General features: G+C 40.7%; 1 protein-coding gene across 8 annotated transcripts; it reads left to right on the top strand.

Moving 5' to 3' along the window:
- Positions 1 to 511: 511 nt before the first annotated feature.
- On the top strand, positions 512 to 19,171 carry TDRKH (tudor and KH domain containing). 8 transcript variants are annotated; one of them, XM_036905110.2, is made up of 14 exons: positions 518 to 627; positions 12,295 to 12,440; positions 13,171 to 13,277; positions 13,857 to 14,046; positions 14,716 to 14,855; positions 14,952 to 15,273; positions 16,071 to 16,231; positions 16,422 to 16,594; positions 16,818 to 16,882; positions 17,161 to 17,312; positions 17,539 to 17,634; positions 17,898 to 17,994; positions 18,204 to 18,279; positions 18,474 to 18,702. In XM_036905110.2, the coding sequence occupies exons 2-13, from the start codon at positions 12,317 to 12,319 to the stop codon at positions 18,254 to 18,256; spliced, it is 1,680 nt and encodes a 559-aa protein (XP_036761005.2). In that variant the 5' UTR covers positions 518 to 627; positions 12,295 to 12,316; the 3' UTR covers positions 18,257 to 18,279; positions 18,474 to 18,702. The 8 variants fall into 8 exon arrangements, with proteins under 8 accessions (XP_057356722.1, XP_036761005.2, XP_057356726.1 ...); XM_057500743.1 differs by having other exon boundaries at positions 17,512 to 17,634; XM_057500739.1 differs by lacking the exon at positions 18,204 to 18,279 and having other exon boundaries at positions 512 to 627; positions 17,512 to 17,634; positions 18,474 to 19,171.
- The last annotated feature ends 13 nt before the right edge of the window (positions 19,172 to 19,184 follow it).

Raw genomic sequence — 19,184 nt, 5'->3', positions numbered from 1 at the left:
TCCCTGTCACAGTATGAAGACCGATCGAGGCAAAGATTGCAGAGGAAACAAGTGATAAAGCATTGCCCATCATGAGGCTGTTTTCTCAATAGTCGCTGAGTTGTGGAATGACACTGGTTTTGTAGGAAGTCCCTAATTTTGTGCGAACGGTGATACGCACTAATGATTCAATCACTCCTCCAGCACCTTGGTCCCTTTGTCGGGGGCTCTGATTTCTCATGGCGTGGGAGGAGGAAGCTTCCTCGCTAATTGGCCTAGAGGCGGGACTCAGTGAAGCCTCTAATTGGCTGTTAATTCTCAGCAGGTGCAATGTCAATTAACAGTGTCTGATTTCCCTGGATCCTATTGGCTGGCATGGTGGAGGCTTCGAATTCCATCCGGGTAATGGGGAATCAGCACCCCGCAGCGCGGTCTCTCAAGGGCAGCCCGCGGTTAGGATTGGTTGTGGCGGGAAAGGCGAGTGGTCTGACTGCCGGCCGGGTGGTGATTGGTGCGGGCGGGCTGCGGGGGCGGGCACGCGGCGGAAGGAGCGAGGCGGGAGGGGCTCCGACTTCCGTACGAATGGAAGGTGGCCGAGACGGCAGGGGTAAGGTGGGGCGCTGAGCGCGGGACGGCCGACTGGGAACGGTAAAGGCGGGACCCGGAGAAGAGGTTTGGGGAGCGGGAGAGGCTGGGCCGGGGGCACCCCCGCGACAGGGAGGCGGAAATGTAGGTCCCCGGGTGGTGGGGCGCAGCTCTGGGGGGCAGCTTCACCCCAGGGGCTGGTAACCGTATCCGAAAGAATGCTCTGGTCGCGGGGTTAAGCCATGACCGAGACGGGGCGGGAGGGTTTACCCAAGCGAGCGTGGGCTCTTCCACCGGTCCTTTTTGAGAGAACCACCATCATTTTATCAGTTTGCATTTCATTTTCCCCAACTTTTTCTTTATCTCTCAAAGGATGACTATTCATAGTAGTCAGAATAAGTTGGATTTTTTGTTTTTCCAGTTTTCCTCCTTCTTAAAGCATTGTGGGTTTTGACAAGACTCCCACGTCAAAGTCTACATTTTTAGACTTTCTTCTCAGCTTGAGAGAAATGGGTTGAGGCTTTTTTCACTCACTGGTTTAAAAACAAATGTAGCAAGGATAAGAAAATTGAATAAACTGCTTCAATTCAACAAGCCTGTCACCATGTTTTATGTACTTTCTAGGTTCTGGTTATTAGGAGACACTGGAATGAAAGACCCTTAACTGAATGGAACTCACAATGTGACTTGACTCCTACCTATGTTTTTTAATGATAATATAAAAGTAAGCCTTAGTTATACATGTCAGTTGTTAGCAACTGTTTTAATACAAATGTGAAGAAACTTCGAAGCTGGGTTTTATTAAAAAACATTTTCTAGGTACATTTGTCACCATGAAATAATTCACATTTCTTTCCTTTACCCAGCTACCCTTAGGAGCTGTGACCTTGCTTTAGTCTCCTTCTCAAAATCAATTTGAAGTAATAAAGTCAAACACAAGCTAGTATTCAGTATTATAGTTATCCCTATTTCCATTGTATTATTTCCAACTTTTCTTAAGAGAAACTTTCAACAGTGTAGAATGTAAGCAAGCATCTAGCCAAAGTAAACACCAGCCTAAGTCTCCCTTCCTCACCCGGTTTGTGTCTAGATAACTACCTACTCTAACACTAGGAGCAGAGACAGTTCATCCAGGGCCACAAGTGAGAAGATAGGATATTGCTGGGTAAATGTAATAGAAGTTTGTTAATTTTTTTATCTGAATGCTCTACTTTCTCAGTGGAATAGAAAGCAAGGACATCAATAGGATGGAGAAGGAAGCACTAGAGGTTTGAGAAGAGAAGGAATGAAATAATTGGGAGGATGGGAAAGAATATGAAATATGGAAATATAGTGAGGGACATGTTAAGATTTGCTTGGCAACAAAATGAAGATACAGTTGTCAGAGACTAGTAGTGAGAAGGCCATTGCAATGGTCTAAATGAGATTTGATGAGCTTCAGAATCAATCCAGGTGCAGTGTTGTTGAGTCATTAGCGTATAGGTATAGTTGCTACTGCAGGTGTGGATGAAATTGTCCAAACAGGGCAGAGTGACAGCTACAGTGGATAGAGGCCTTCGGAAGACAAGTCCAAAACTCCGAAGGCCCCTGCAGTAAAACAGGAGAAACCAGAGGCACAGAGGTAAGATTACATAAGGCTTATATGTACCATCTAGGCTGATTATCTGGAAAGCTATAGTTCTGGTGAAGGAGCAGAGCAGAACTTCTGTTCACTGTAAGTTGAGGAATAAATAGAAATCAGGAGTACAGACAGTAAATAAAAGAAGGAAGAGAAGTCAAAGTAGCAAATTCCAAAATTAGACCTGGAAAGCCATTCCTTGCAGGGACAATAGCAACTGGAAGGCTTGGAAGAATAGGACACAGACAAGGAATTTTAAGTAGTTTGATATGAAATCTAAATATATGTTTTTAAAATATTTGATTCATTTAATAATGTTTTGTTCCTTTGTCTTTTATAAAACTACAAGCAATGTATAGTTCTTGAGGGGGATGAAGTATGCTTCTGTTTAGGACTTAGGTTAGCTAACTCTTTAAAAATGCCCTGAAACCTATTATTTGAAAATTTTGAGACTGCTTAAGTTCTCAAAATGGCAAAGTAGGCAGTAGTAGCCTTTTTTTTTGGTGGTATTAATTTACAATTAGATGAGCAACATTATGGTTACTAGACTTCCCCCATTACCAAGTCCCCACCACATACTTGTTTTCTTTGTGTTGTACGGCTTTCCCAGTGCCCACCCCCCTACATTATGTGTGCTACACGTAATGCCCCTTTTTCTCCCTTATCCCTCCCTTCCCACCCATCCTCCCCAGTCCCTTCCCCTTTGGTAACTGTTAGTCCATTCTTGGGTTCTGTGAGTCTGCTGCTGTTTTGTTCCTTCAGTTTTTTCTTTGTTCTTATACTCCAGATGAGTGAAATAATTTGATACTTGTCTTTCTCTGCCTGGCTTATTTCACTGAGCATAATACGCTCTAGCTCCATCTGTGTTGTTGGAAATGGTAGGATTTCTTCTTATGTTTTCTTCTTATGGCTGAATAATGTTCCATTGTGTATATATACCACCTCTTCTTCATCCCTTCATCTACTGATGGACACTTGGGTTGCTTCCATGTCTTAGCTATTGCAAATAATGCTGTGATAAACAGAGGGGTGCATACATCTTTTTGAATAAGGGATCTAGATTTCTTTGGGTAAATTCCAAGGAGTGGAATTCCTGGGTCAAATGGTATTTCTATTTTTAGTTTTTGAGGAACCTCCATGCTGCTTTCCACAAAGTTTGAACTAATTTACATTCCCACCAGCAGTGTAGGAGGGTTCCCCTTTCTCCACATACTCACCAACATTTGTTGTTGTCTGTCTTTTGGATGTTGGCCATCCTAACCGATGTCAGGTGATATTTCATTGTGGTTCTAATTTGCATTTCTCTGATGATTAGCGATATGGAGCATCTTTTCATGTGCCTATTGGCCATCTGAATTTCTTCTCTTTTTTTGTTTTATTTTTTAATTTTTTTTATTAAGGTATTGATATACACTCTTATGAAGGTTTCACATGGAAAAAAAATGTGGTTACTACATTTACCCGTATTATCAAGTTCCCCCACCCATACCCCAATGCAGTCACTGTCCATCAGTGTAGTAAGATGCCACAGATCCACTATGTGCCTTCTCTGTGCTACACTGTTCTCCCCATTATACCCCACACCATGTATACTAAACATAATACCCCTCAATCCCCTTCTTCTGCCCTCCCACACCCCTCCCCTTTGGTAATCACTAGTTCCTTCTTGGAGTCTCTGAGTCTGCTGCTATTTTGTTCCTTCAGTTTTCCTTCATTGATATACTCCACAAATGAAGAAAATCATTTGGCACTTGTCTTTCTCTGCCTGGCTTATTTCACTGAGCATAATATCCTCCAGCTCCATACATGTTGTTGCAAATGCTAGGATTTCTTTGTTTCTTATGGCTGAATAGTATTCGATTGTGTATATGTACCACCTCTTCTTTATCCATTCATCTACTGATAGACACTTAGGTTGCTTCCATATCTTGGCTATTGTAAAAAGTACTGCAATAAACATAGTGGTGCATATGTCTTTTTGAATCTGAGAAGTTGTATTCTTTGGGTAAATTCCTAGGAGTGCGATTCCCGGGTCAAATGGTATTTCTATTTTTAATTTTTTGATGAACCTCCATATTGCTTTCCACAATGGTTGAACTAGCTTACATTCCCACCAGCAGTGTAGGAGAGTTCCCCTTTCTCAGCATCCTCGCCAGCATTTGTTGTTCTTCGTCTTTTTGATGCTGGCCATCCTTACTGGTGTGAGGTGATATGTCATTGTGGTTTTAATTTGCATTTCCCTGATGATTAGTGATGTGGATCTATTCATGTGTCTGTTGGCCATCTGAATGTCTTCTTTGGAGAACTGTCTCTTCATATCCTGTGCATGTTTTATAATCATGTTATTTGCTTTTTGGGTGTTAAGGCATTTAAGTTCTTTATATATTTTGGATGATAACCTCTTGTCAAATACGTCATTTACAGATATATTCTCCCATACTGGAGGATGCCTTTTTGTTCTGTTGATGGTATCCTTTGCTGTACAGAAGCTTTTTAGTTTGATGTACTCCCATGTGCTCATTTTTGCTTTTGTTTCCCTTGCTCGAGGAGATGCGTTCAGGAAGAAGGTGCTCATATTTATATTCAGATTTTTGCCTATGTTGTCCTCTAAGAATTTTATGGTTCATGACTTACATTCAGGTCTTTGATCCATTTCCAGTTTACTTTTGTGTATGGGGTTAAACAATATTCCAGTTTCATTCTCTTGTGTGTAGCAGTCCAGTTTTGCCAACACCAGCTCTTGAAGAAGCTGTCATTTCCCCATTGTATGACCATGGCTACTTTATCATATATTAATTGACCATATATGGTTGGGTTTATATCTGGGCTCTCTAATCTGTTCTATTGGTCTATGGGTCTGTTCTTGTGCCAGTACAAAATTGTCTTGATTACTGTGGCTTTGTAGTAGAGCTTGAAGTTGGGGAGCATAATTCCCCCAGCATTATTCTTCCTTCTCAGTATTGCTTTGGCTAAATTTTAGAATGATTTTCTCTAGTTCGTTGAATAATGCTGTAGTATTTTGATAGGAATTGCATTGAATCTGTAGATTGTTTTAGGCAGGATGGCCGTTTTGACAATATTAATTCTTACTTTCCATGAGCATGGGATGAGTTTCCATTTATTGGTATCTTCTTTAATTTCTCTTAAGAGTGTCTTGTAGCTTTCAGGGTATAGTTCTTTCACTTCCTTGGTTAGGTTTATTCCTAGGTATTTTATTCTTTTCAATGCAACTGTGAATGATATTGTTTTCCTGATTTCTCTCTCTGCTACTTCATTGTTAGTGTATAGGAATGCCACAGGTTTCTGTGTGTATTAATTAGGTATCCTGCAACTTTGCTAGTAGTTTTGGAGTGGATACTGTAGGGTTTTTTATGTACAATATCATGTCATCTGCAAATAAGGACAGTTTAACTTCTTCCTTGCCAATCTGTGCACCTTCTATTTCTTTGTGTTGTCTGATTCCATGGCTAGGACCTCCAGTACTATGTTGAATAGAAGTGGGGGGGAGTGGGCATCCTTGTCTTGTTCCCGATCTTGGGGGAAAAGCTTTCAGCTCTTGCTGTTAAGTATAATGTTGGCTGTTGGTTTGTCATATATGGCATTTATTATGTTGAGGTACGTGCCCTCTATACCCATTTTGTTGAGAGTTTTTATCATGAATGGATGTTGAATTTTGTCAGATGCTTTTTCAGCATCTATGGAGATGATCCTGTGTTTTTTGTCCTTCTTTTTCTTGAAGTGGTGGATAATGTTGATGGATTTTCAAATGTTGTACCATCCTTGCATCCCTTGAATATCTACTTAATCATGATGGATATTCTTTTTGATGTATTTTTGAATTCAGTGTGCTAATATTTTGTTGAGTATTTTTGCATCTATGTTCATCAGGGATATTGGTCTGTAATTTTCTTTTTTTGTGGTGTCTTTGCCTGGTTTTGGTATTAGAGTGATGCTGGCCTCATAGAATGAGTTTGGAAGTATTCCCTCTTCTTCTACTCTTTGGAAACCTTTAAGGAGGATGGGTATTAGATCTTCACTAAATTTTTGATAAAATTCAGCCGTGAAGTCATCTGGTCCAGGCATTTTGTTCTTTGGAAGGTTTTTGATTACCAAAGAATTTCGTTGCTGGTAATTGGTCTGTTCAGATTTTCTGTTTTTTTCTGGCTCAACCTTGGAAAGTTGTATTTTTCTTGAAAGTTGTCCATTTCTTCTAGGTTATCCAGTTTGTTAGCGTATAATTTTTCCTAGTATTCTCTCATAATTCTTTGTATTTCTGTGGTGTCCATAGTGAGTTTTCCTTTCTTGTTTATGTGGGTAGACTCTTTTTTTCTTGATAAGTCTGGCTAGGGGTTTATCTATTTTGTTTATTTTCTTGAAGAACCAGCTCTTGCTTTCATTGATTCTTTCTATTGTTTTAGTCTTCTTGATTTTATTTATTTCTGCTCTCATCTTTATTATGTCCCTCCTTCTACTGACTTCAGGCCTTATTTGTTCCTCTTTTTTCTAGTTTCATTAATTGTGAGTTTAGACTGCTCATATGGGATTGTTCTTCTTTCCTGAGGTAGGCCTGTATTGCAGTATACTTTCCTCTTAGCACGGCCTTCGCTGCATCCCACAGATTTTGTGGTGTTGAATTACTGTTGTCATTTGTCTCCACATATTGCTTGATCTCTGTTTTTATTTGGTCATTGATCCATTGATTATTTAGGGGCATGTTATTAAGCCTCCATGTTTTTGTGGGCTTTTTCATTTACCTTGAGTAATTTATTTCTAGTTTCATACCTTTGTGGTCTGATAAACTGGTTGGTACAATTTCAATCTTCTTGAATTTACAGAGCCTCTTTTTGTGGTCTAGTATATAATATATTCTTGAAAATGTTCCATGTGCACTTGACAAGAATGTGTATTCTGCTGCTTTGGGGTTTAGAGTTCTGCAGATGTCTTTTAGGTCCATCTGTTCTAATGTGTTTTTCAGTGCCTCTGTCTCCTTACTTATTTTCTTTGTTAGTGGAGTGTTGAAGTCTAGAATGAATGCATTGCATTCTACTTCCCCTTTTAATTCTGTTACTATTTGTTTCATATATGTAGGTGCTCCTGTGTTGTTCACATAGATATTTATAATAGTTATATCTTCTTGTTGGATTGACCCTTTTATCATTATGTAATGTCTTTCTTTGTCTCTTGTGACTTTCTTTGTTTTGAAGTCTGTTTTGTCTGATACAAGTACTTCAACTCCTGCTTTTTTCTCCCTACTAGTTGTATGAAATATCTTTTTCCATCTCTTCACTTTTAGTCTGTGTATGTCATTGGGTTTAAGGTGAGTCTCTTATTGGCAGCTTATAGATGGGTCTTGTTGTTTTATCCATTCAGTGACTCTGTGTCTTTTGATTGGTGCATTCAGACCATTTACATTTAGGGTGATTATCGATAGGTATGTACTTATTGCCATTGCAGGCTTTAGATTCGTGGTTACCAAACGTTCAAGGTTAACTTCCTTACTATCTAAGAGTCTAACTTAACTCACTTTATATGCTATTACAAACACACTCTAAAGGTTCTTTTTTTCTCTCTCTCTCTCCTCCTTTTTCTTCCTCCTTCATTCTTTATATATTAGGCATCATATTCTGTACTCTGTCTATCCCTTGATTGACTTTGGGGATAGTTAATTTAATTTTGCATTTGCTAAGTAATTAGCTGTTCTACTTTCTTTACTGTGGTTTTATTATGTACGGTGACAGCTATTAAACCTTAGGAACACTTCCATCTATAGCAGTCCCTCCAAAATAGACTGTAGAGATGGTTTGTGGGAGGTAAATTCTCTCAGCTTTTGCTTATCTGAAAATTGTTTAATCCCTCCTTCAAATTTAAATGATAATCTTGCCAGATAAGGTAATCTTGGCTCAAGGCCCTTCTGCTTCATTGCATTAAATACATCATTCCAGTCCTTTCTGGCCTGTAAGGTTTCTGCCTAGAAGTCTGATGATAGCCTAATGGGCTTTCCTTTGTATGTGATCTTATTTCTCTCCCTGGCTGCCTTTAATAGTCTGTCCTTATCCTTGATCTTTGCCATTTTCATTATTGTATGTGGTATTGGTGCCTCATCTTCCTTGGATCCCTTGTGTTGGGAGATCTGTGCATCTCCATGGCCTGAGAGACTATGTCCTTCCCCAGATTGGGGAAGTTTTCAGAAATTACCTCCTCAAAGACACTTTCTATCCCTTTTTCTATCTCTTTTTCTTCTGGTACCCCTATAATATGAATATTGTTCTGTTTGGATTGGTCACACAGTTCTCTCAATATTCTTACATTCTTAGAGATCCTTTTTTCTCTCTGTGCCTCAGCTTCTTTGTATTCCTCTTCTCTTGTTTCTATTTCATTTATCATTTCCTCTACCATATCTAATCTGCTTTTAATACCCTCCATTGTGCTCTACAACAATTGGATCTCTGACCGGAATTCATTCTTGAGTTCTTGAATATCTTTCCATACCTCCATGAGCATGTTAATGATTTTTATTTTGAACTCCTTTTCTGGAAGATTCATGAGGTCAATGTCATTGAAATCTTTTTCAGAAGTTGTATTAATAATTTTACTTTGAACCAGGTTCCTTTGGCATTTCATATTTGTTTATGGCACCCTCTAGTGCCCAGAAGCTCTACTCCCTGGAGCTGCTCAGCCCCTGAAGCAATGTCGGGGTTCCAGGGGAGTGGTATTGGTGCCTCAGGGGAGGAAAGAGCTGTTTCCTGCTTCCCGGCTTCTGTGCATGTCTCCACTGCCTGAACCAGTGGGCTGAGCACACAAGTGCAAGCCTCTGTGCTTTGCGTTTGAAGGTGCTGTACACAGATCTTCCCTCTGGCTGGCCTAATGCCAGGGTAGGGTTTGCTGGTTTGCGAGCCAGGTGGGGCTGGCCGAGAGAAAGGCTTAGTAGGCTGCATATCATGGAGGGGGTCCCTGGAGCTGTGTTGCCAGCCAGGGAGCTGGAGAACCTGAAAATCGTGAAAGCTCCCAACCTGCTGGGCAGAGTGCACCTGGACAATTTTGTCTACCTGTCCTTTCTGCTGAGCAGTAAGCTCTGTGCAGTCCTTGTCCCTTTAGCAGCCCTCTTGCTAAGGGTTTCCTTGTTAGGAAGTCTCTCAGACTGCCCGCCTTTCTTTTGTTCCAGAGCAGCCAGATATTGATTCCTGCTTTCCACAAGTGACTGGAGTCTCAGTCTCTCCAGGAATTCGGCCTGTCTTAGCTTTCCAGCCCCCTAATCCTGAGTACAATGCAGGCACCATGAAATGTAGGTTTGTGCTCCCAGAGCAGATCTCCAGAGTTAGAGGTTCAGCAGTCCCAGGCCTCCACTCCCTCCCTACTCTGTTTCTCTTCCTCCTGCCAGTGAGCTGGGGTGGGGGAGGGGTTTGGGTCCTGCAAGGCCACAACTTTGGTACATTACCCTGTTCCATGATGTCTACTCTTTTCTCCAGGTGTATGCAGTCTGGTGCAGTCCTCTTTCCTGTTGCTCTTTCAGGATTAGTTGTATTAATTATATTTGCATACTATATGCGGTTTTAGGAGGAAGCCTCTGTCTCATCATTCATGCTGCCATCTTTCATCCACCCCATCTGAATTTCTTCTTTGGAGAAGCATCTGTTCAAATCCTCTGCCCATTTTTTAATTGGATTATTTGCTTCTTGTTTGTTGAGGTGCGTGAGCTGTTTATATATTTTGGATGTCAACCCTTTATCGGTTATATCATTTATGAATATATTCTCCCATACTGTAGGATGCCTTTTTGTTTTATTGATGGTGTCCTTTACTGTACAGAAGCTTTTCAGCTTGATATAGTCCCACTTGTTCATTTTTGCTTTTGTTTCCCTTGCCCAGGGAGATATGTTCATGAAGAAGTTGCTCATGTTTATTTCCAAGAAATTTTTGCCTATGTTTTTTTCTAAGAGTTTTATGGTTTAATGACTTATATTCAGGTCTTTGGTCCATTTTGAGTTTACTTTTGTGTATGGGGTTAGACAGTGATCCAGTTTCATTCTCTTACATGTAGCTGTCCAGTTTTGCCAACACCAGCTGTTGAAGAGGCTGTCATTTCCCCATTGTATATCCATGGCTCCTTCATCATGTATTAATTGACCATAAATGCTTGGGTTAATATCTGGACTCTCTATTCTGTTCCCCTGGTCTGTGGGTCTGTTCTTGTGCCAGTACCAAATTGTCTTGATTGCTGTGGCTTTGTAGTAGAGCTTGAAGTTGAGAAGTGAGACCCCCCCGCCCCCTGCTTTATTCTTCCTTCTCAGGATTGCTTTGGCTATTCGGGGTCTTTTGTGGTTTCATATAAATTTTAGAATGATTTTCTCTAGTTTGTTGAAGAGTGCTGTCAGTATTTTGATAGGGATTGCATTGAATCTGTGGATTGCTTTAGATAGGATGTCCATTTTGACAATATTAATTCTTCCTACCCAAAAGCATGGTATGAATTTCCATTTGTTAGTGTCCTCTTTAATTTCTCTGAAGAGTATCTTGTAGTTTTCATGGTACATGTCTTTCACTTCCTTGGTTAAGTTTATTTCTAGGTATTTTATTCTTTTTGATGCAACTGTGAATGGAATTGTTTTCCTGATTTCTCTTTCTGCTAGTTCATCATTAGTGTATAGGAATGCAACAGATTTCTATATAGTAATTTTGTATCCCGCAAGTTTGCTGAATTCAGATATTAGATCCAGTAGTTTTCGCATAGATCCTTTAGAGTTTTTTATATACAATATCATGTCATCTGCAAACAGGGACAGTTTTTGACTTCTTCCTTACCAATCTGGATGCCTTTTATTTCTTTGTGTTGTCTGATTGCCTTGCCTAGAACCTGTAGAAGTATGTTGAATAAAAATGGAGAGAGTGGGCATCCTTGTCTTGTTCCCAATCTTAGGGGAAAAGCTTTCAGTTTCTTGCTGTTAAGTATAATGTTGGCTGTGGGTTTGTCGTATATATGGCCTTTATTATGTTGAGGTATGTGCCCTCTATACCCATTTTGTTGAGAGTTTTTGTCATGAATGGATGTTGAATTTTGTCGAATGCTTTTTCAGCATCTATGGAGATGATCCTGTGATTTTTGTCCTTCTTTTTGTTGTGGTGGTGGATGATGTTGATGGATTTTCAAATGATGAATCCTACTTGATCATGGTGTATGATTCTCCTGATGTATTTTTGAATTCGGTTTGCTAATATTTTGTTTAGTATTTTTGCATCTGTGTTCATCAGGGATATTGGTGTGTAGTTTTCTTTTTTTGTGATGTCTTTGCCTGGTTTTGGTATTAGAGTGATGCTGGCTTCATGGAATGAGTTTGGAAGTATTCCCTCCTCTTCTATTTTTTGGAAAACTTTTAAGGAGAATGAGTATTATGTCTTCTCTAAATGTGTGATAAAATTCTGCAGTGAATCCATCTGGTCCAGGAGTTTTGTTCTTGGGTAGTTTTTTGATTACCAATTCAATTTCATTGCTGGTAATTGGTCTATTTAGATTTTCTGTTTCTTCCTTGGTCACTCTTGGAAGGTTGTGTTTTTCTAGAAAGTTGTCCATTCTGCTAGGTTGTACAGTTTGTTAGCATATAGATTTTCATAGTATTCTCTAATAATAATTTGTCTTTCTGTGGTGTCCATCGTGATTTTTCCTTTCTCATTTCTGATTCTGTTCATGTATGCAGTTTCTCTTTTTGTCTTAATAAGTCTGGCTAGAGGTTTATCTATTTTATTTTCTCAATGAACCAGCTCTTGGTTTCACTGATTTTTTTTTCCTATTGTTTTTTTCTTCTCTATTTATTTCTTCTCTGATCTTTATTATGTTCCTCCTCCTACTGACTTTGGGCTTCATTTATTGTTCTTTTTCCAGTTTCAATAATTGTCAATTTAGACTATTCATTTGAGATTGTTCTTCCTTCTTTAAATATGCCTGGATTGCTATATACTTTCCTCTTAGAACTGCCTTTGCTGCATCCCACAGAAGTTGAGGCTTGGTGCTATTGTTTTCATAGTAGTAGTCTTTTTAATAGAATTGTAATGTGTTCCCATGCCTCTCTGCCAGTCGTAAAGGTGATGAAAGCTTCTTTTCCCTCATTTGCTTATTTCAGGATGTAAGAGTACAGCAGAAAAATGTCTACTGAACCAACTTCTTGTACAAGTTTGTCCACTGTTCAGAAAATAGCACTGGGCCTCGGGATCCCAGCCAGTGCAACAGTTGCATATATCCTATACCGCAGATACAGGGAAAGCAGAGGTATGTGAACCCCACAGCTGTACATACAGAAATGTTCAGACTATCTTCTGGCCTTGTTAGATCAAAACTACAGAAAACTTCCCTTGCCAGACCTGGTATGTTCGTTGGGAATTAACTGGCTTTTTCTGAGGGATCTTTGAAACTGTTTGGTTTCTCCCTTTCTATGTTCTTAGTGTGAAGCTAGTCTATGAAATGAACTCATTTTGTAATTCTGTTGATGTGTTCACTTCAGCAACATCAGCACTGCAATAGGTTCTTTTTCTTTTTTTTAATATCTCCACTCTTATCTTGTTCATAGGCTCCTTCCATTTAGGTTTTAGAAGGTAACTGGGGTATCCAGTTTCCCCACAGGCTGGTCTTAGAAAATAGGACCTAGAGAAATGATTTACATACAAACAGAAGCTCTGAGCCTAATTGACTCCTCAGACAACTTCTAACCTTCATTCTTCTCCATGAGTCATGTTTTGGAAGAAGTAGTTTGCCCGAAATCCAGCACCCCTTCCTTGAAGAGCCAAATGCTTTAGCTGTTTTAGCATCTGAAATATCCCAGAGAGAATGCCCCTCTTCTGGCCTTTTGGGACCTTTAATTTCCACTCAGATGCTACTTCTTGTTATATAGAGATGCTCAGTTTATCTTTTGAATCAGTGTCTTTTTACAGATTCAGGGGAGGGCTGGTAGTATCTTTTGGTGTTATACCTAAGTTTGATCTAATAAGTTATGTCTGTGCAGAAGAGCGGCTGACTTTTGTTGGGGAAGATGACATCGAGATAGAGATGCGAGTTCCCCAGGAGGCTGTGAAGCTCATCATTGGCCGGCAAGGAGCCAATATCAAGCAGGTAAATGTGCAAGCAGGCAATTGGCTTTCCCAGGGGTTGAGTCTACTTTTTGACTTATTTCCTCCTCCACCCCATCCCACAGAACCCATCCTTACTATGTATATTTTTCAAAGAAATACAGAAACTTTTCAGCTAACTATGCTATTTTCCTTCTAAAGATGAGTACTCCCTGGAGAATGGATGACTTAGCTTGAAACAGTGGGTTTTTGATTGGATGATTCTCAGCGTGGTATAGTTTGAACTGTCATTTTCTGTGGAATTGACAGTAAATACTGAATTGCTACCATCTTCACTGTTCAGTTGGAATGTCAAAAAAACAAAATTTTCTCTAATCCAAATAAAATTAGGGGGAAAGAGTTCAAAACACAAAGAGAAACTTTTGAGTTAACTGCTATTTGGGGTTACTTTGTTGCTAATCTCCTTCCATAAGTACAAGTAGTTGAAGACTACTTATAGCATCCTGATTTAGCTGATAACTGTCCAATTCCATGTACCTCCAGGGTTAGGTTGAGAGTGTCCTTAGCTGACCCAAATGGGAGCTCTTCCAGAGCATACTGCCATGTATCCTTCTCTCTGCAGCTGCAGAAACAGACGGGTGCCCGGATTGATGTGGACACAGAGGATGTAGGCAATGAGCGAGTGCTGCTCCTCAGTGGTTTTCCTGTTCAGGTGTGCAAGGCCAAAGCAGCAATCCATCAGATCCTGACCGAGAACACCCCAGTGTCTGAGCAGCTTTCAGTTCCCCAGAGATCTGTGGGCAGAATCATAGGTACCATGGGACCACTTCCTCTGTTTCCTTTTTCTGTATATTTGCCTTACTTTGACACCGTCCCAGGGGTTTTTCCTAGCCTTCTTCCCCTCACTTTGCTGAGAATAAAAGGATAGGGATGTGGAGCCAGAGCTTTACTTTTTTACAGAACCAGTGGTAAAGCAAAATGCATTACCTCAAGAAGTTGTATGATCTGAACCTTACAAATAGATTCCGGAAGGGTTCAGGTAAATGTATTTACCTCATAGATTTTTAAAGGGCAGCTAAGCCTTCTCATGTTATCCCAAATCATTCAAGGTGTAGAACTGTAGAGCATTCCTTGTGCTGCTGTTAGCAGCTGAGAAATGTCCTGTTGCTGGTCCAGTGTTCCACACACCAGTGTAGGTTATCTTCTACTGAAGAGATAAAGGCCAAGTGTCTAAAAAATGGAAATGACAAAGTTAACCTGGCCAATGTGTAGAATTTAAATGACATGCGAAGAGCAAATGGTCCAATATTTCCCTTCATACAGTAAGGATTAAAGTAGCTCCTGATTTCCATTCAATATCTTACATTCTCTTCAATTTGGAAATAAGAACTGACTCTCTCCCAGAATCTATAAAACAGTGATATCTCTAGTTAAGTTTGGTTAGGAGGTAAGGACAGGTTTTCATGTGTTGTTCAATGCAGGGAGAGGTGGCGAGACAATTCGTTCTATCTGTAAAGCCTCTGGAGCCAAAATTACCTGTGACAAAGAACCAGAGGGGATGTTACTACTATCAAGACTTATAAAAATCTCAGGAACACAGAAGGAAGTGACAGCAGCCAAGGCAAGGAGCTGATTGACTTGTGTCTGTGAATGAGAAGAAACCCTTACTCCATCCTGGCCCAAAATACATAGATATCCCTTCTCTTATTTTCCATAGCATTTGATCCTGGAGAAAGTTTCAGAAGATGAAGAACTTCGGAAGAGAATTACCCATTCTGCAGAAACCAGAGTCCCACGCAAGCAACCCATCAGTGTAAGAAGAGAGGAAGTAACAGAGTCTGATGGAACTGGAGAACCAGCTTTATGGGAAAAAACTGTTAGTAGTGTGGAGCCGGTTGTACTGCTGGCGGTTCCTCCCTGCAAAGGAGGTGGTGACGTGGCTGTTGTAGGGCCAGAAGAGGATTCCTGGGAGAAACCTGATGGTGACAACTTTCATAAGTCTGGAGCCCAGACCAATCCAGAGATGTCCATGTTTGAAAGTAAGTAACAAAGGAAACCCATAATCCCAAATAGGAAGCAATTAAAAATACTTTATTTTTTTCTTGACTAGACTTACAAGTCTCTCATCACAGATAAGCCCTGGTAATATTTTACTTGGATTAGTATGAAAAATGAGTAATATTTGTCTGAATGATGGAGAATGTTACAGAAATATGCTAGTTCATAGGAAACTAGTCTGTAATACATCATATCATTTACATGATATTCTTTCCCAAGCAACAGGAAAATACTCAGACTGATTTTTTTTCCCCTGTCTCATTACTGTTTTTAAAAACCATCACCATTCAAGAAGAATGAAAAGGCTGTGAGCTTTCTCTTATATGCATAGGCACTAGAAAGAGCAGGAAAGACCAGGGCCCCTAAGAGGTTCACAGACTTGTCCAGGGCCACATAATGAGTCAGTAGTAGAATGGGATCTGGAATAAGCCCTCATCTGTCTATGTGCCTTTTCACTGGTCCATGCTACAGCTAGCACATGGAGGATTTACCTTCATTATAATTGGTGACTGATTTGAGTACGTGGCAGATGACTAAGAATGTAAACTCTTACTGCAGTTACAGAAAGATACAGGACATAACTTAGTACCTTTCTTCAGATGTACTTTCATGATTTATCCAGTTGTCCCTCCAATCATTTTTTAAGTAGTAATAGCCGTTTGTATCTCTCACCCTCTCCCCATGCAGTCTCCCCATTTCAACCAGAGATGATTCTGGTATGGTCATCATATTAGATGGTGATGATTCTTAAGCCTCACCTGCTTATCCATGTGTTTAGTCCCCAGTCCAGACTTCAGTTTCCATGCTGATGAGTTCCTAGAAGTCTATGTCTCTGCTTCTGAACATCCTAACCACTTCTGGATCCAAATCATTGGTTCCCGCAGCCTGCAGTTGGATAAGCTTGTCAATGAGATGACCCAACACTATGAGAACAGTCTGGTGAGTTGCCATGGGGATAGAGCTGGGGTTTGATTAAAAGGGGCATATCTTTTTCACTGTGATATATTCTCTTCTCTTTCTATGGAGCAACTGCTCGTTCTTTCTTCTTTCTGGTATTCCCTATATATCTGTTTTTTAGCCCACCCCTTCCCTAACTCTCCCCCATCCTGATCCTCATCCCCATGTATAGCCTGAAGACTTGACTGTACATGTAGGAGACATCGTAGCAGCACCTTTACCTACAAATGGTTCCTGGTATCGAGCCCGGGTCCTTGGCACCTTGGAAAATGGGAACCTGGACCTTTACTTTGTTGACTTTGGAGATAATGGAGATTGCCCACTGAGGGACCTCAGGGCACTCAGGTCAGTGTGGAGGCAAGGGTAGAGTCAGACTAGAATCCCAGCTGTTGACTGATTCCTGGCCATAGGGTGGTGAGCTCATTACCAGAGGGATTGGAAGAGAACCTGTTTATCAGGAGCAGATGATTATCTTCTCCCACTGGCTTAATTGGTGCTGTGTAGAAGTGAGGAATGTAAGAAAGCCCTTCTGGCTCTGGGATTCTAATTACAATTTCTTTCCCTTTAGGAGTGACTTCCTAAGCCTTCCGTTTCAAGCAATAGAGTGCAGTCTGGCACGGATTGCCCCCTCAGGTAAATTGGTCATATTACTATTTATTGATCTTGCCTCCAAATAGAGTGACTCCCACACAGCACATGAGGGGGTTCCCACTTTCCCAGGCTTTCTGAGTTGTGGGGGCACAGGTGTCTTTTCCTCACCAGTGTTAGAAAGCAGCAGCCAAAAACTTGCCTGGCAGTCAACAAAGGTACCTTCCAGAGTAGAAAGAGGTAGTTCCTGTTTTCCTCCAGGGTATAATCCTCCCCATCAGCACTGACTTCTTCCTAATGCCCTCCCTACAATCATTTGCCAGGTGAACAGTGGGAAGAGGACGCTTTGGATGAGTTTGACAGACTCACTCACTGTGCTGACTGGAAGCCCCTCGTGGCCAAGATCTCCAGCTATGTCCAGACTGGGATCTCAACTTGGCCCAAGATATATTTATATGATACTAGCAATGGGAAGGTAAGATTGGGGTTCATTAATTCCTCACTATCTCTTCAGTACATTTATAATCTCATTTACTTTTTCTTTCCCAGGAACTCTTATTTGATGTTACTTCTACCTAGTAAGATTCTGCTTAGCATCCCACCAAAGGAATAGCTTTAATCAGTACTAGAACTTCTGCCCTATTTCCTTAGATTTTATTTATCCTTCCTTACAGAGAGAGCATCATTCCCTTTCTTTCCAGAAACTTGATATTGGGTTAGAATTAGTTCGTAAAGGATATGCAGTTGAGCTTCCTGACGACATGGAAGAAAACAGAGCTGCTGTGTTGCAGGATGTGGTAAGTGAACCATTGTAGCCATTTCCTGGGGGCAAACTTGGTGCCTCGAGACATGAAGGCTTCTAGTTATGCATGACATTTTGTAGAGAGCCTTCCTAAGGACTCTGACTTACCGTACTAGTTGATCAAAGGGGAGACAGTGTGTCCTTCTCATCAGCCAAACTCAATTGCCTTAACCAAATACTGCAAGTGATATGATAGGGTGGCCTTACCTTTCTCACCAGCCTACACATTCTTCCTTTTCCTCATTTTCATCCCTTCAGGCTACAGAAACAGATGTCTCTCTTAGCAGTATGCGCACTGAAACCAAGAAGAGCTCTGGAGAGATAGCAAATACCCTGTCCTGCCTCAGCTTATCAGGTAACAAACAGCATGTCCTTCCTAGAGCATCTTTGGAAGCTATCATTTCTCAGTCAAGTCTCTCCAAACTAGGGAGATTGTTAGGACCTGACCCTTCACCAAGGTGGTCTTTGAGCACCAGGAAACCCATTTTCTCCCTGGGTCTCAGTGGCAGTGCCTGCTAGCTTAGGACAGTGTCTAACTTTTTCCTTCTCTTTTCTGCTAAGTAGAATCTGCCTCTATGTCTGGTGATGATAACCTTGAAGATGACTACTTGCTCTGAAGTCAGCTTCAGCCATCTGCTGTGTGAGTGGAGTTATCTGTCTGTAGCAACATGAAAGTAATAAGGGTGACAACAGGGGCCTTTACTCTCTCTTCCTGTAGCTACCTTAATACTACTGTTCTGCAGGTTAACTTGTTCTCAGAGTGAGCCCTTCTGGCTCTGGGATTCTGATTTCAATTCTAAGCTTTTTGTCTTTGTCTTTTTGTGTCTTTGGCAGGATTTGGTGCCTGGAGAGAGGAGCCTATGATAGAGATCTATGCAGTTATTATTATACACATGATCTGGCTTGCCGTGGACCAAATGCATTTTTCTCCTTCCACTGGACTACAAGAAAGAGTGTGGGGTAGAGGAAGACAAATATATGCCCCTACTCCATCCCACATCCCCCTTCTAGTGTTTGGGTATTTCTGTGTTACTTCAGGCTACTCAGCATCCATCTTGTTCCCTTCAGTCATAAAGTACACTACTGCTAGGCTGTGTCCTTTGTGAGGCTAGGAAACAGCCAGGGTTTGGTCACTGTAAGTGATGACTGCAGATGGCTAACTCACTTCATCAGGCAACTCTGGCAAAGGGAAGATTTTGAGTGGTAAACTCGAAGACTGCAGTTAAGACAAAGGCAAAAATCAACATAATCACATTAAAAGGCCTCAGGAAGTGGGAAGAGCATACTGTCTCCCAGCCTCAACTACTGATGTTATTGGAGACAGGTTTTTTAAACTGCTCCAGCAATTTCCCTGTAAACTTTAGTTAAAATACATGTAGACAAGGAGAGAGTAACTCAGGAAATACTCCAAACTGTTAGTATAGTATCTATAATACAGATATACACACATATCCATTGAGAGAAAGAGAATGTAAATAGTTCTTTAAGTCACTTGAGGGATTCTTTGTTGAATAAAGTTCTCAAGAAAACTATCTAAAGTTAAAT

This window comes from Manis pentadactyla, chromosome 4 (assembly GCF_030020395.1).
Source record: "Manis pentadactyla isolate mManPen7 chromosome 4, mManPen7.hap1, whole genome shotgun sequence".
Lineage (NCBI taxonomy): Eukaryota > Metazoa > Chordata > Mammalia > Pholidota > Manidae > Manis > Manis pentadactyla.
This window is presented reverse-complemented; position numbering and strand designations above follow the sequence as displayed.